Raw genomic sequence first — 13,701 nt, forward strand, 5'->3', positions numbered from 1 at the left:
GGAGCAAAGAGAAGGTCACTTCCGGTGAGGAAAAAAAAAGACGCCCACTTCCGTTTCCCGCTCTAGGCTTTGCCGGAGGTCTGCTGGGGTGGGTGGGGGTGGGCACACGGCGAGCGCGTGCGCAGTGAAGACCGGGCGTGCCGAAGTCGCGTAGGAAGAAGCGTTTTTCTCCACCTCAGCCGCTCTAAAACGCGTTTGGGACTTCAACTCCCAGCATTCCTCAGCCGGCTCTGCTGGGACAGAATAGGCTCCTTCGCTTGGGCCCAGCGAATCCAGTGCATTGTGGGAGTTGAAGTCCGCAGGTCTTAAAAAAAAAAAGCGGCTGAGGATGAAAAACATGGGCACAGAGCCCACCTATTCCCCGCCCCGCCTTATAAGTAGTCACGCCCACTTCCCGCCTCCTTATAAAAAGCATGTGCTTTTTTTTTTTTTTTTTGGACAATGAGGGCTAGAAACTTGGTTTGCTTTCTTCACCACCTCTTTTGAAAATAAACTCTCCAAATATATCCTAGCTGTGTGCAATAACCACAAAAGTTTATAAATGACTTCCAAGCCTCAATTAATAAATTAATTAAACACAGTTGTGGGGGCAATAAGCTGACTTTGTATAAATATACAAAAGGATGAAGGCTATTGCTTAGCGCATTGTAAGCCGCCCTGAGTCTCCGGAGAAGGGCAGCATATAAATCAAATTAAAAAAAAAAAAATTCAGAGAGGGCTGTAGATTGGAGGGGGGGAGGCATTTCACCAACCTGCTTCTTCTCTGATTGGCTACCTCAATGCCCCCTGGCAGTTGCCAACCAAGGAGGAAAGCAGACTGGGAGCCCCCCCTCCCATTCTGGCATCTCCGCAGCTTACCCTATCGGACTCTGCTACAACCTCCCCACCTTCCAAGAACTTTCGGACCCTACCGGTGGTTGCACGGGCATCCGGGATGGGGCTGGGGGCTTCAGCATGCTCTTAGTACAGGGATGTCCTAACTTGGCAAGTTTTAAGATGAGTGGACTTCAACTCCCAGAATTCCCAAGCCACCCATGCAGGCTGGGGAATTCTGGGAGTTGAGGTCCACACGCCTTAGAGAAGCCTAGAGATTTGCCCCCGTGAGATGCCCACGGTCCCAGCCTAGGAGATCATCAGTCAAGCGCGGAACAGAACCCACCCGCTGGCGGTGATGGAGAAATCTCATAAATGAAATACCACACGTGTGTTACCTGTGAAAGGTGCAACCCAGGTGGGAGGCGCAGCTGATGCGAGGTTTTCAAGCATCACCTGAGAGCCTTGGTGGCGCAGCAGACTAAAGCACTGTTAAGTAACACAGCTGCCTGCAATTACTGCAAGTTCAAATCTCACCAGGCTCAAGGTTGACTCAGCCTTCCATCCTTTCGAGGTAGGTAAAATGAGGACCCGGATTGTGAGCGCAATAAGCTGACTTTGTATAAAAAAAGAACACCGCTTGGGGGGGGGCGAAAGCCCTACTAAGCAGGTATATACAAAAGTATGAAGGCTATTGCTTAACGCATTGTAAGCCGCCCTGAGTCTCTGGAAAAGGGCGGCATATAAATCGAACCAATAAATAAATAAATAAATAAATCTGCCCCCAAAGTAAACATTATCTTTCTATGATCCCATATCACTTTTGGAAAAGACCCCAAGACCCTAAGTTGCATATTGCATGTGAGTGGGAATGCTTTGCAGGAGAAGGATGAAGGGGGTATATGCTTTCTACAGTAAACATTTTAGGGTATTTGTTGATTTATTCAATGTATATGGTTCCCCTGCCCCTTGCAGGAAGTAACTTGGCAGCAAACAGAGTGAAAAACATCAATGCAACAATATAGAAAATAAAAATAAACTCCTGTTAAGATAAGGGAGGAATCAATGCTTGACTTTGGGATTTGAGGACTAGATCTGATCTGACTTGAGAAATATAGTGGTTTTTCAACTACACAGTTATTTGCATTTGACAATATATTCTGTGTTAAGATTATCACAAAAGACAGAACGTAACGTGAATTTTGCCTTTTGCCTTGTTTATTAAGATTTTAAGATATTTGAAATATGGATTATTCGTTCAAACATAGACGTAGTTGTATTTTATCTCTGACCTGAAAAAAGTTGGAAGCCCCTCTTGTTAATGATACTTTAAAGCTATATTTAATGTACCTTTTGTCACTTTTTAACTTGCTATTCTCCTCCCTTTTCCCTCCTTTACGTTAGCTTGTATTTTAACATTTGTTTCTGAAATTTGATACAAGATAATTTTTAAAACAAGAAGAAAATAAGGAAAAAAAAAAAAAGAAGTGACAAGCTCAGGATAACCATCTGGAAGAAATGAACAATGCATTAAAGGCTCATCTCACCTCCAGACTCCAACACTGGAGGTTTTCAAGAAGAGATTGAACAGCTATTTGTCCGGAATGATATAGAGCAGTGTTTCTCAACCTTGGTAGCTTGAAGATGGGTGGACTTCAACTCCCAGAATCCCCCAGCCAGCAGCGCTGGCTGGGGGATTCTGGGAGTTGAAGTCCACCCATCTTCAAGCTTCCAAGGTTGAAAAACACTGGTATAGAGTCTCCTGCTTGAACAGAAGACCTCCAAGGTCCCTTCCAACTGCGATTCTGTTATTCCCAAAACATTCACAAACTTGGAACCAATGAATCAAATCTCGAGGCAACAGCATTCTAAGCACCCATTGCCTATTCATTTCCTCCTCGGTGTGGCAGGAAACTCAAATGATCACCAATCAGTATTTCTGTTTTTTTAAAAAAAAAAAGGATTTTGAGAGGGATTTGGGGCAACCTGCAGGTTGGAAAGACCCCACCTGCACCCAAAGTGTCAAGAAGGGTCTTGGATCAGTTCTGGATCAGCTGAAGAGGGCCTTTCATCCTTCGGCCCCCGAAATCTGCTCGCCCACATTAATCACGCTGCAAATCAGGAAGCAGAACCCGACTGAAAAAGTTCACCCGTATCCTGACCACAGCACAGAGAACGACGCCTACACGCGTGCAGAGTTTGTACTCTCTGCCTGCACACGGGGTAGGGAAACCCTGAACGATGGATGTTCGAGAAAGAGCGGCTCGACTAGAGATTTCCACCCGAAACCCTCAAGAGGACTTTGAACTTCTCCAGCGGGTTGGCGGAGGGACCTATGGGGAAGTCTATAAGGTAACCTCTGTTGTCCTGCACGGGGTTTGGGTTCGAGTGCTGCTCGGGCACCTTTTTTTTCAGCTGTGGGGTGCTTAAACGATTCTGTTCCAGACATTCTAGACACGTTCCAGACGCAACAAATATAGATCAAGCTTCAAAGAAAAAGCATGGTGCAAAGGATTTTTTTTTAAAAAAAAAAAGTTAGTCTGTGGAACTTTGGGCCACATGATATAGGGGAAACTGATCTTATTAATCTAATAAATAAGCATCTCCAGCTGTTTGCAATGCATTAAAATCCTGGTTGTATCTTAGTTAAAACTCATAACGGAAGGATAATCTGATGGTTTAGTAATAAATGTGCTATAATTGTTTTGGGTGGAGTCCTCAAGGAGAAGCAGGCATAAAAGTACAGAAGAGTGGGCCTTTTTTGAGTCCCATCAGTGGTCCCTGACTCCATCCGTGGCTGAGAATTCTATCATTTAATCGGCTTTATGTGGGCAAGAAGATATGGGATGGAGTGACTGAATCCCAGCCGGGACTAATTGTTTGCAATTTTTCCCCCTGCAACTAATTTGTTTAAAAGGCAGAAGAGTTTGGTAGCCCCACTCACAAATTGCATTAAATTATTTTTTATTAAAGGCTAATAATTAATTTAAGCAAAAGGCACAAGCCTGCAAAATGAATAAAATTTGGTAGTCAAAAAAAACACTCTTACATTATTCCTGATTGTTTTGCTCTTTCTTTCTCTTTCTTTTTCCTTCCTTCCTTCCTTCCTTCCTTCCTTCCTTCCTTCCTTCCTTCCTTCCTTCCTTCCTTCCTTCCTTTCTTTCTCCCTCCTAAAAATATATTGGAAATAGCCATAAGGGCAAGCAGTCCCTGGATTTTGGCTCTATATGGCTCTCCTTAGGGAATGTAAGAATATCTCCCAAGTTCTGATCAGATTTGATTTAATTTAATTTGAATGCTCATACTGATAGGTTCATTAAGCCAGTTCCAATCATCCGACCGATTAAGCTGGGAGAGAGCAGAATCCGTTTAAAAGTGAGCTGTTGCTATGTAAAAAGCATGTTAATTTACCATACCCCGAGGGACGTTTGGAACTGAATCAGTTTGACTTTCCGTTTTAACAGTGTTTCTCTCAACCTTAGCAACGTGTAAGATGCATGGATTTCAACTCCCAGAATTCCCCAGCAGTCTGGGGGAATTCTGGGAACTGAAGTCCACAATCTTAAAAATGCCAAGCTTGAGACCCATGGATGGATAGCATCGTCCTTGATTCAAAAGAGAGATTATTTTGATCCCTGTGCCTGCCAAAGGAAGAAGCCTTGCACTGTGCAATCCTCCATTAATTTCAGTTTAATTGCTGCAATTTTAGGCTTCTCTGTAAAGATTCCTCAAAGCTGTGGGAGGGAGGCAGCCCAGTATAAAGTTTCCTGTTTACTACTATAACTTTCTTTTTTTTTTATTTACTTGTTGTTGTTTTTTATACCCCTGTAATCGAACAAAGCTTCACAGTTTGGCCAGATGTACGTAATTACACAGTATTTTTTTCCCCTTCTTCTTAAATAATCCCTGCAAGAAAAGGAAGTTTTCTCCCCATTAATCACACCCCTCACAACTGAATTAATGCCCATGCTTGAAGATCCCCTCCTTCAACCATTTAGCCCAGCAAGGGGCTAAAATCCTTTATTTGCTCCGCTCTATTTTTGCAAAAAAATATATATATATTGTTTTGTCCTCAGCCGGTTTCACACGGCTCTGTTTTCCAAGGAAGGAGCGATTGAGCAATCTCTCAGGCTGGCATTGCTTCGATGACTCCCAATGCTGCCTACAAACCATAAAAATGTTGCTTGAACAGCTCAAAATGTGGATGAAGATAATAATAATACCAAAAAAAAAAAAACCTAGCTGAGGGCAAGCAGCTGTATCCTCTGCCAGCAATACACAAAACGTTTTCAGCTAGGGCTTCCTCTTTCTCACTTTCCCTTCCAAACTGGGAAATGTCTGAGAAAGCCAAGATGAAGAGGGGGAAAAAAAAATGATGGTAGAAACAGAGTTCTGACAAAACCAGCCGAGATGGAGTAGATGCGGAATTAGAACTCGGCTCCTGAGCCAAGGTGGGTCTTTTTACCTTTTTGTCGTTCCATTGGCTCGGTTTCAATAGAATATCTGCCTCCTGCCCCCGCCTTCAAAAATAAAAATAAATAAATAAACTTTTTATTAACTTTTGGGTCACTGTCTTCCTCTCAGGCAAAGAACAGAGAGTCGGGGAAGCTGGCTGCCATCAAAATTGTAAAGATGGAAGCAGGTGAGCGAGGAAAACAATTAGGCCAGGGCTTCCGAACCTTCAACTCCTATATTCCCCAGCTAACCACGGGTAACCTTCCCAGCTGGCTTCCGACAAGCGAAGATAATGTGGGAAGCCAGATTCGCTTAACGCCTGCATTATTGGCTTCACCGCTGCAGTGATTTGCCTTAACAACTGGGGCAAAAAGAGGTCGTAAAATGGGTCAAAGCTCACTTAACAACTGCCTTGCTGGACAACGGGCATTTGGGGCTCGATTGGGATCGCAAGTCGAGGACTACCGGTAACACAACAACGTAGTGGAGATGTTGGCCGTTGAAACCCTGCAGCATCTGGAAAGCTCAGATCCAGTTGTTTCAATAAAGGAGAATATTTGTAGCTCGGGGTCGACATGAGGGGTCCCTGTGCTCTCTGAGCTTGCTTGTTTCACTGCAGACGTTTCATTACCCAACTAGGTAACATCATCAGTGGCTAGCAGTGGCTAGAAGGGAGGGAAGTTTGCAGAAAGGAGGTGGAGGAGGAGGACTGTGGGGTCTCTGGTGCTCTCTGAGCTTGCTTGTTTCCCTGCAGACGTTTTATTACCCAACTAGGTAACATCATCAGTGCTAGGAGGGTGAGCGTGTTTCCCTTCTATCCTAAAACCCTAAATCCTAAAATGCCTGTTTTCCTTCTTTTTTTTGCCCAGATGATGATTGCGTTGCTATCCAACAAGAGATCGTGATGGTGAAAACCTGCAAACATCCGAACATCGTGGCCTACTACGGGAGTTACATCCGGTGAGCGATCCTTTTTCTGGAGATGGGCCGATCCTCTTGTAAACGTTTCCCGGCCTTGAGAAAGGGGCTGGGTGGGTGGGATGCAAAACTGGTGTACGACAGAGCCGTGCTGGCGCAGTGGCTAGAATGCAGTATTGCAGGCTAATTCTGCCGACCGTCAGCAGTTCGATTCTCACTGGGCTCAAGGTTGGACTCAGCCTTCCGTCTTTCCGAGGTCGATAAAACGAGGACCCGGATTGTTGGGGGCAAATAGGCTGATTCTGTAAACCGCTCGGAGAAGGCTGCGAAGCACCGTGAAGTGGTATACAAGTCTAAGAGTGCTATTGCTATGATTAAAAAGCGCTCATGGGCAATCTGGATAGCTGGCCCCGATCTTCCTCCTCCTTCCTCCCGTTCTCGTCGGCTTCCTTCCACACGAACCCTCTTTTCTCTCCTTCCTTCAGGTTTAAGAAGCTGTGGATTTGCATGGAATTCTGCACAGGAGGCTCCCTTCAGGACATCTATCAAGGTAGCTGCTACAAAAACAGGATAAATCTCATTTGCACGTCCTAAGATGAGTTTATAAGAGAATCATAGAATCCTAGGGCTGGAAGGGACTTCGGAGGTCTTCTAGTCCAGGGGTCTCCAACCTTGACAACCTGACGATAACTTGTGGACTTCAACTCCCAGAATTCCTCAGCCAGCAAAGCTTTAAGACTTGTGGACTTCATCTCCCAGAATTCCTCAACCAGAAAAGCTTTTAAGACTTGTGGACTTCAACTCCCAGAATTCCTCAGCCAGCATTTCTGGCTGAGGAATTCTGGGAGTTGAAGTCCACAAGTCGTAAAGTTGCCAAGGTTGGAGACCCCTGTTCTAATCCAACATCCTATTCAAGGCAGGAGACCCTATACCATTCTGGACAAATGGTTGTCCGATCTCTTCTTAAAATCTTCCAGTGTTGGAGCACTCACAACTGGTGGCAAGCTGTTCCACTGATTAATTGTTCTCCCTGTCAGGAATTGTCTCTTTAATTCTAGATTGGTTCTCGAAAAAGATGTCGAGACCCTGGAAAGAGTGCAGAGAAGAGCAGCAAAGATGATTAGGGGACTGGAGAGTAAAATATATGAAGAACACTTGCTAGAATTGGGTACGTCTGATCTAATGAAGAGAAGAACTAGGAGTGACATGACAGCAGTCACCCAATATTTGAGGAGCTGCCACAGTGTGGAATTCACATTTTTTTTACTACTGGTTCTGTGGGCATGGCTGTATGGGCATGGTGTGGCTTGGTGAGCGTGGCAGGGGAAGGATATTGCAAAATCCCCATTCCCTCCCCACTGCAGGGGAAGGATACTGCAAAATCCCCATTCCCACCCCACTCCAGGGGAAGGATATTGCAAAATCCCCATTCCCACCCCACTCCAGGGGAAGGATATTGCAAAATCCCCATTCCCTCCCCATTGCAGGGGAAGGATACTGCAAAATCCCCATTCCCTCCCCACTGCAGGGGAAGGATAATTCCCTCCCCACTGCAGGGGAAGGATACTGCAAAATCCCCATTCCCTCCCCACTGCAGGGGAAGGATACTGCAAAATCTCCATTCCCACCCCACTCTGGGGCCAGCCAGAAGGTATTTGCAGGTTTTTGTTTTTTTGTTTTTAATTTGATTTATATGCTGCCCTTCTCCGGAGACTCAGGGCGGCTTACAATGCGTTAAGCAATAGCCTTCATCCTTTTGTATATTTTATACAAAGTCAGCTTATTGCCCCCACAAACTGGGTCCTCAATTTACCCACCTTAGAAAGGATGGAAGGCTGAGTCGACCTTGAGCCTGGTGAGAATTGAACTCGCAGTAATTGCAGGCAGCTGGATGTTAAATGCTGCCTTAGTAGGAGGCATTAGCCTCCTACGCCACTCAGGTTCTCCAAATTTTTGGAGAATCAATTTTTCCACTACCGGTTCTCTGAACTGCTCAAAATTTCTGCTACCGGTTCTCCAGAACCTGTCAGAACCTGCTGGATTTCACCCCTGCAGTGTAGAGAACTTTCCTTTGTTCTTATCTCCCAAAGTGTTTTGTTGTAAATTTAAGTACATCAAGCATGTCACTTTGGGCGCCAGGTTCACAAGCTCCTTGGGGAAGGAGTGCAGCCGAATAATCAGGCAGTCCTTTTTTGCAACAGAAGTGAAACCAACTGCGGTCGTCGGCTTTCTCTAGCATGTCAGTTGCACCTGCTTCAAAGGAAGAGACCCCGCATTGTTCAGCTGGCTTAGGTTAGCTTGCAAACTTCCCCCTTTCCAGTCTGCTTACGTTGTTTCGCACTTCAGAGTCGTCTTCTGCTGCTTACAGCAAGACAGCCGAAAACCATAAAGGACACAAGGGAGTCACAAAGCTAGGCACTCCTATTTCTTGGACAAACACAAAGCTTCGTTGCCTTTTCGGCCAGCTTGAAAGAAGAATTGTTAACTGGCCGGGAGGAATGACTGCGTGCGTTGTAGGTTCCCAAGCGCATACTCTTAAGTCTAATCAGAAGGAAAAACTCCCTGCAAGAAAGAAATTTAATGGGATGGGATCAGTGGTGGGATTCAAATAATTTAACAACCGGTTCTCTGCCCTAATGATTTCTTCCAACAACCAGTTCACCAAACTGCTCAGAAAGTTAACAACCGGTTCTCCCGAAAGGGTGCGAACTGGCTGAATCCCACCACTGGATGGTATCGAGGAGAGGTTCCCTGGTCTGCTTTTTATTCGATATAATTGCAAGTTGAAGGATGTGCTTAGTGTAGGAGAGCATTCCGAAACAATTCCCCAATCTTCAGATCTTCTAAAGAAGCAGCACTGATGAGGTTACCTAGTTTGGTAATGAAACGTCTGCGAGAAAGCCACCAAACTCAGAGAGCACCAAGGACTCCACAGTTCAACCCTTGAGCTACAAATGTTATCTTCTGTCGGTCTAAGAGGTCTTCTGGCTAGCTGTGTTTGTCCTCTTCTTCACCGAAGAACCCTCCAAACACACCCTGGAGATGTTGCCACCAATGTGATCCGCTTGTGAGCTTTCGAGATTTCATAAACGTTCTCTGAACCATCAAGAGACCCATCCCATCTACCGCCAAAGTCATCCCAACTCCAACATCAAACTCTCTGTTAGAGTGTGAAAGAACATAAGCATAGGATCTGCTGGATAGGATCTACTGGCCCATCTCGTCGAGCAGCCTGTTGGCAAAGTAGCCAACCAACCTGCTCGTCTCCCACCAGGTGGCCTTCAGAGAAGCTCCACAACCATCAAAGGCCAAGAGCCATTGACCTCCAAGACTTCCATGAATTGGTCCAACTCCTTTTAAGCGAGACAAGTGGATCACCGGCACGGCATCTCAAGGCAGCAAATTCCAAAGTTTGATTATGCGTTTGGTTTAAAAAAAAAAAAAAATCCTTTTGACCATCCTGATTCTATCCTTCAGGGCAGAAGGAAGCAGGAGAACATCTGTTTTCAGGAAGCTCCGTTCACAGAAGGGTGAAGAGACCAGGCGAGCGGTGGGCTGCAGTTGGAACAAGCAAGGAGGGCATTTCAACAAAGGCTAACCAGAGGGTCCTTGTTGTGGGGCATGGAAGCCTCGGTCTCCCCGCCTTCTGGTTTCGGAGTGGGGACAGAGAGAAGCATCACAAGCACAACTTGAATGATAACAGGCTGACCACAACACTGCGTTCTCGTTTTCATTTTTAATGCTTTCTTGCCGCTTCTTCACTTCCTCCCTTCTGTAGTTGCATCTCTTGGGAGGGGGGGGGCGGATGGTGGAGATCAAAAGTCAGCTGGAACACAGCATCCCAGCATAGGGCAGAGATGGGGGGGGGAAGCGCGAGGTTTGCTTGTTATACAGAATACAGACAGGTGGAATCTTAGGGAAATAACTAATTTAGGCAAGTTTTTTTTTAAAAAAAACCTTGCTTTGATGGTTACGGTGATGTGAGCAGGATGAAGCGTCTTCAAAGCACAAGGAGAGTTGGATTGATGGAGACCCACAACAGGACAGTGCCAGGACCAATGTTTCTTTTCCTATTTTAAAAAAGTGTTATTTTTATTTTACTTTCCTTTCTTTTTCCCTTTGGCCTTTACTGTACTCAAAAATAAAAGAGAGAGAGGAAGGAAGGAAGGAAGGAAGGAAGGAAGGAAGGAAGGAAGGAAGGAAGGAAGAAAGAAAGAAAGAAAGAAAGAAAGAAAGAAAGAAAGAAAGAAAGAAAGAAAGAAAGGAGAGAGAGAGAGAAAGGGAGGGGAGGGAGGAAAGGAAAGAAGAAAAATAGGCAAGAAAAGGGCAAGTACACTTCAAGAGGGGAGGAGAGGGAAGGAAGGAAGAGAGGGAGGGAGGAAGAAGAGGGAGAAGGAAGGAAGATAGAAAAGAATGAGAAGGAAGAAAAGAGAGGGAGAAGTAGGAAGCAGGAAGGAAGGAGAGGGGAAGCAAGGAAGGAACGAAGCAAGGAAGGAAGGAGAGAGGAAGCAAGCAAGGAAGGAAGGAAGGAAGGAAGGAAAATAGGCAAGAAGAGGGCAAGTACATTTCAAGGGGCAGCCACGTCGAAGATTTATATTTCTATAATTAGAGATATGGTTTTACTAAAAGTCACCCAGGCAACACAATGACCATCTAAACCTCTACAAATAAAAACCAAAACTATTTAAACGCACCACGAAAATTCATTTCAGAGCTCCAGGGTTTGGGTTAGACAGCGCCTCTTCTCTACCCGCAAACTCATCTGAGCCAGCCTGTTTTGGAATTGACATTCCTCCATTTCTCCGGCAGCTAAATTTTCCCACGCGCGCTGGAGGAGCAGCGAAATTCTTGCAGGATGCAAAGTGGTATCCGCTGTCTGTCTCCTTCTTGTTTTTCAGTCACGGGGCCCTTGTCGGAGCTACAGATTGCCTATATCTGCCGGGAAACCTTACAAGTGAGTAGAAATCTGTTGACACCCCTTTTTTCCACGCTATTTTCCCCCAAGGGTAGAAGTGTGTTAGCTTTGGCCTGAACCTGGAATATCCCACGTGCAAAGCAGCTGCTTCTTTATAACTCTCTTTTCGTGAAAGAGATTAAAAAAATAGAAAGCCGGATTCATTTAACGACCATGCGATTTGCTTAACAACGGCAGCAATCTGCTTATTAACTATGGCACGAAAGGTCATAAAATAGGGTGTGGCTAACTTAACAATCACCTTTCTTAGCAACCGTATATTAGGTTGTTATATTATGCGTATTTCAAAGATAACAGGATCTAAGCTTTATTCTTTCATCTTTCCAGGGTTTGTCTTATCTTCACAAACAAGGCAAGATCCATCGTGATATAAAGGTAAGAATTACGAAGCTTATTCATCTCTTATGTTATTGTCCATCTCCAGTTTCCTTGAGAAAATTAATTCAGGATAGAGTGTAAGAGAAGAGCTGGTGGAGTCAAGAGAGGTATTAGCTTGGAATTTTTATGTTCTCACAAGAGGTGTAAGGCCAACCTTTCTTGAATTCCACTATTAACTCTTTATCTAGTGGCAATTTAGTGCTGACCGTTAGTTAACTAGATTCTTGTGCATAAGCTAGAGCAGAGGTGTTAAACTCAAGGCTTGGGGGCCGGATTCGGTCCGCAGGGTGCTTAGATCTGGCCCGCAGGCCTGCCCTGGGAACAGCAAAGGACTGGCCCATGGTGCCTCTTGCCAGCGAAAAGGGAGCGCGGGAGGGCCATGTTCAGCCCTCCCGAGCTTCTTTTGGGCCGCAACGGCCTCCTGCAACCCTCTGCCAGTGAAAACGGAGTTTAGGAATGCCACACACGGCCCTCTGTAGCTCCATTTTCACTGGCAGAGGGCTGCAGGAGCCCATCACGGCCGAAAATGGAGCCCAGGCAGGCTGTGTGTGGCGTCCCAGAGCTCCATTTTCACTGGCAGAGGGCTGCAGGAGGCCGTCATGGCCGAAAATGGAGCCCAGGCAGGCTGTGTGTGGCGTCCCAGAGCTCCATTTTCACTGGCAGAGGGCTGCAGGAGGCCGTCATGGCCGAAAATGGAGCTTAGGCAAGCTGTGCATGGCCTCCCAGAGCTCCATTTTCGCTGGCAGAGGGCTGCAGGAGCCCGTCACGGCCGAAAATGGAGCTTAGGCAGGCTGTGCATGGCCTCCCAGAGCTCCATTTTCGCTGGCAGAGGGCTGCAGGAGCCCATCACGGCCGAAAATGGAGCCCAGGCAGGCTGTGTGTGGCGTCCCAGAGCTCCATTTTCACTGGCAGAGGGCTGCAGGAGGCCGTCACGGCCGAAAATGGAGCTTAGGTAGGCTGTGCATGGCCTCCCAGAGCTCCATTTTCACTGGCAGAGGGCTGCAGGAGGCCGTCATGGCCGAAAATGGAGCTTAGGCAAGCTGTGCATGGCCTCCCAGAGCTCCATTTTCGCTGGCAGAGGGCTGCAGGAGCCCGTCATGGCCGAAAATGGAGCTTAGGCAGGCTGTGTGTGGCCTCCCAGAGCTCCATTTTTGCTGGCAGAGGGCTGCAGGAGGCCGTCATGGCCGAAAATGGAGCCCAGGCAGGCTGTGTGTGGCCTCCCAGAGCTCCATTTTTGCTGGCAGAGGGCTGCAGGAGGCCGTCATGGCCGAAAATGGAGCCCAGGCAAGCTGTGCGTGGCCTCCCAGAGCTCCATTTTCACTGGCAGAGGGCTGCAGGAGCCCATCACGGCCGAAAATGGAGCCCAGGCAAGCTGTGTGTGGCGTCCCAGAGCTCCATTTTTGCTGGCAGAGGGCTGCAGGAGGCCGTCATGGCGAAAATGGAGCCCAGGCAAGCTGTACGTGGCCTCCCAGACCTCCATTTTCACTGGCAGAGGGCTGCAGGAGGCCGTCATGGCCGAAAATGGAGCCCAGGCAAGCTGTGCGTGGCCTCCCAGAGCTCCATTTTCACTGGCAGAGGGCTGCAGGAGCCCATCACGGCCGAAAATGGAGCCCAGGCAGGCTGTGTGTGGCGTCCCAGAGCTCCATTTTTGCTGGCAGAGGGCTGCAGGAGGCCGTCATGGCGAAAATGGAGCCCAGGCAAGCTGTACGTGGCCTCCCAGAGCTCCATTTTCACTGGCAGAGGGCTGCAGGAGCCCATCACGGCCGAAAATGGAGCCCAGGCAACCTGTGTGTGGCGTCCCAGAGCTCCATTTTTGCTGGCAGAGGGCTGCAGGAGCCCGTCATGGCCGAAAACAGAGCCCAGGAAACCGAGCCTTGATGAATGACATCGAGCTGGCTATGCCCCCCCCCCCACTCCCCAAGGTCAAACTCAACCCTGATGCGGCCCTAAATGAAATTGAGTGTGACACCCCTGAGCTAAAGCAATAAATCAGCTTAACTGGAAGTGTGGTCCCTGATAGTTCACACCTGACACGGAAAAAGGAAGCTATCAGTGTGCTGTTTCTGCTATTTTTAACAGATGGCACCTTGCCTCATTTCGTAGTGTGGGTCTGTAGACCACAGATTTAGTTAGTTGCGGAGTTCAGCTGGCATCCCAACCCA

At 47.0% G+C, this 13,701-nt stretch overlaps 1 protein-coding gene across 1 annotated transcript in view; it reads left to right on the forward strand.

Annotated features, from left to right (window-relative positions):
- The first annotated feature begins 3,054 nt into the window (after window positions 1-3,054).
- The window catches only part of MAP4K1 (mitogen-activated protein kinase kinase kinase kinase 1), a 30,472-nt gene continuing 19,825 nt past the window's right edge, over window positions 3,055-13,701 (forward strand). Inside the window, exons 1-6 of the mRNA XM_070949361.1 lie at window positions 3,055-3,165; window positions 5,398-5,455; window positions 6,138-6,228; window positions 6,672-6,736; window positions 11,085-11,140; window positions 11,489-11,536. Of these exons, the coding sequence (XP_070805462.1) occupies window positions 3,055-3,165; window positions 5,398-5,455; window positions 6,138-6,228; window positions 6,672-6,736; window positions 11,085-11,140; window positions 11,489-11,536 (429 nt within the window). The remainder of the gene's footprint in view (window positions 3,166-5,397; window positions 5,456-6,137; window positions 6,229-6,671; window positions 6,737-11,084; window positions 11,141-11,488; window positions 11,537-13,701) is intronic.

This window comes from Pituophis catenifer, unplaced genomic scaffold, assembly GCF_029215685.1.
Source record: "Pituophis catenifer annectens isolate HBS135680 unplaced genomic scaffold, rPitCat1.0.hap2 SCAF_9, whole genome shotgun sequence".
NCBI lineage: Eukaryota > Metazoa > Chordata > Lepidosauria > Squamata > Colubridae > Pituophis > Pituophis catenifer.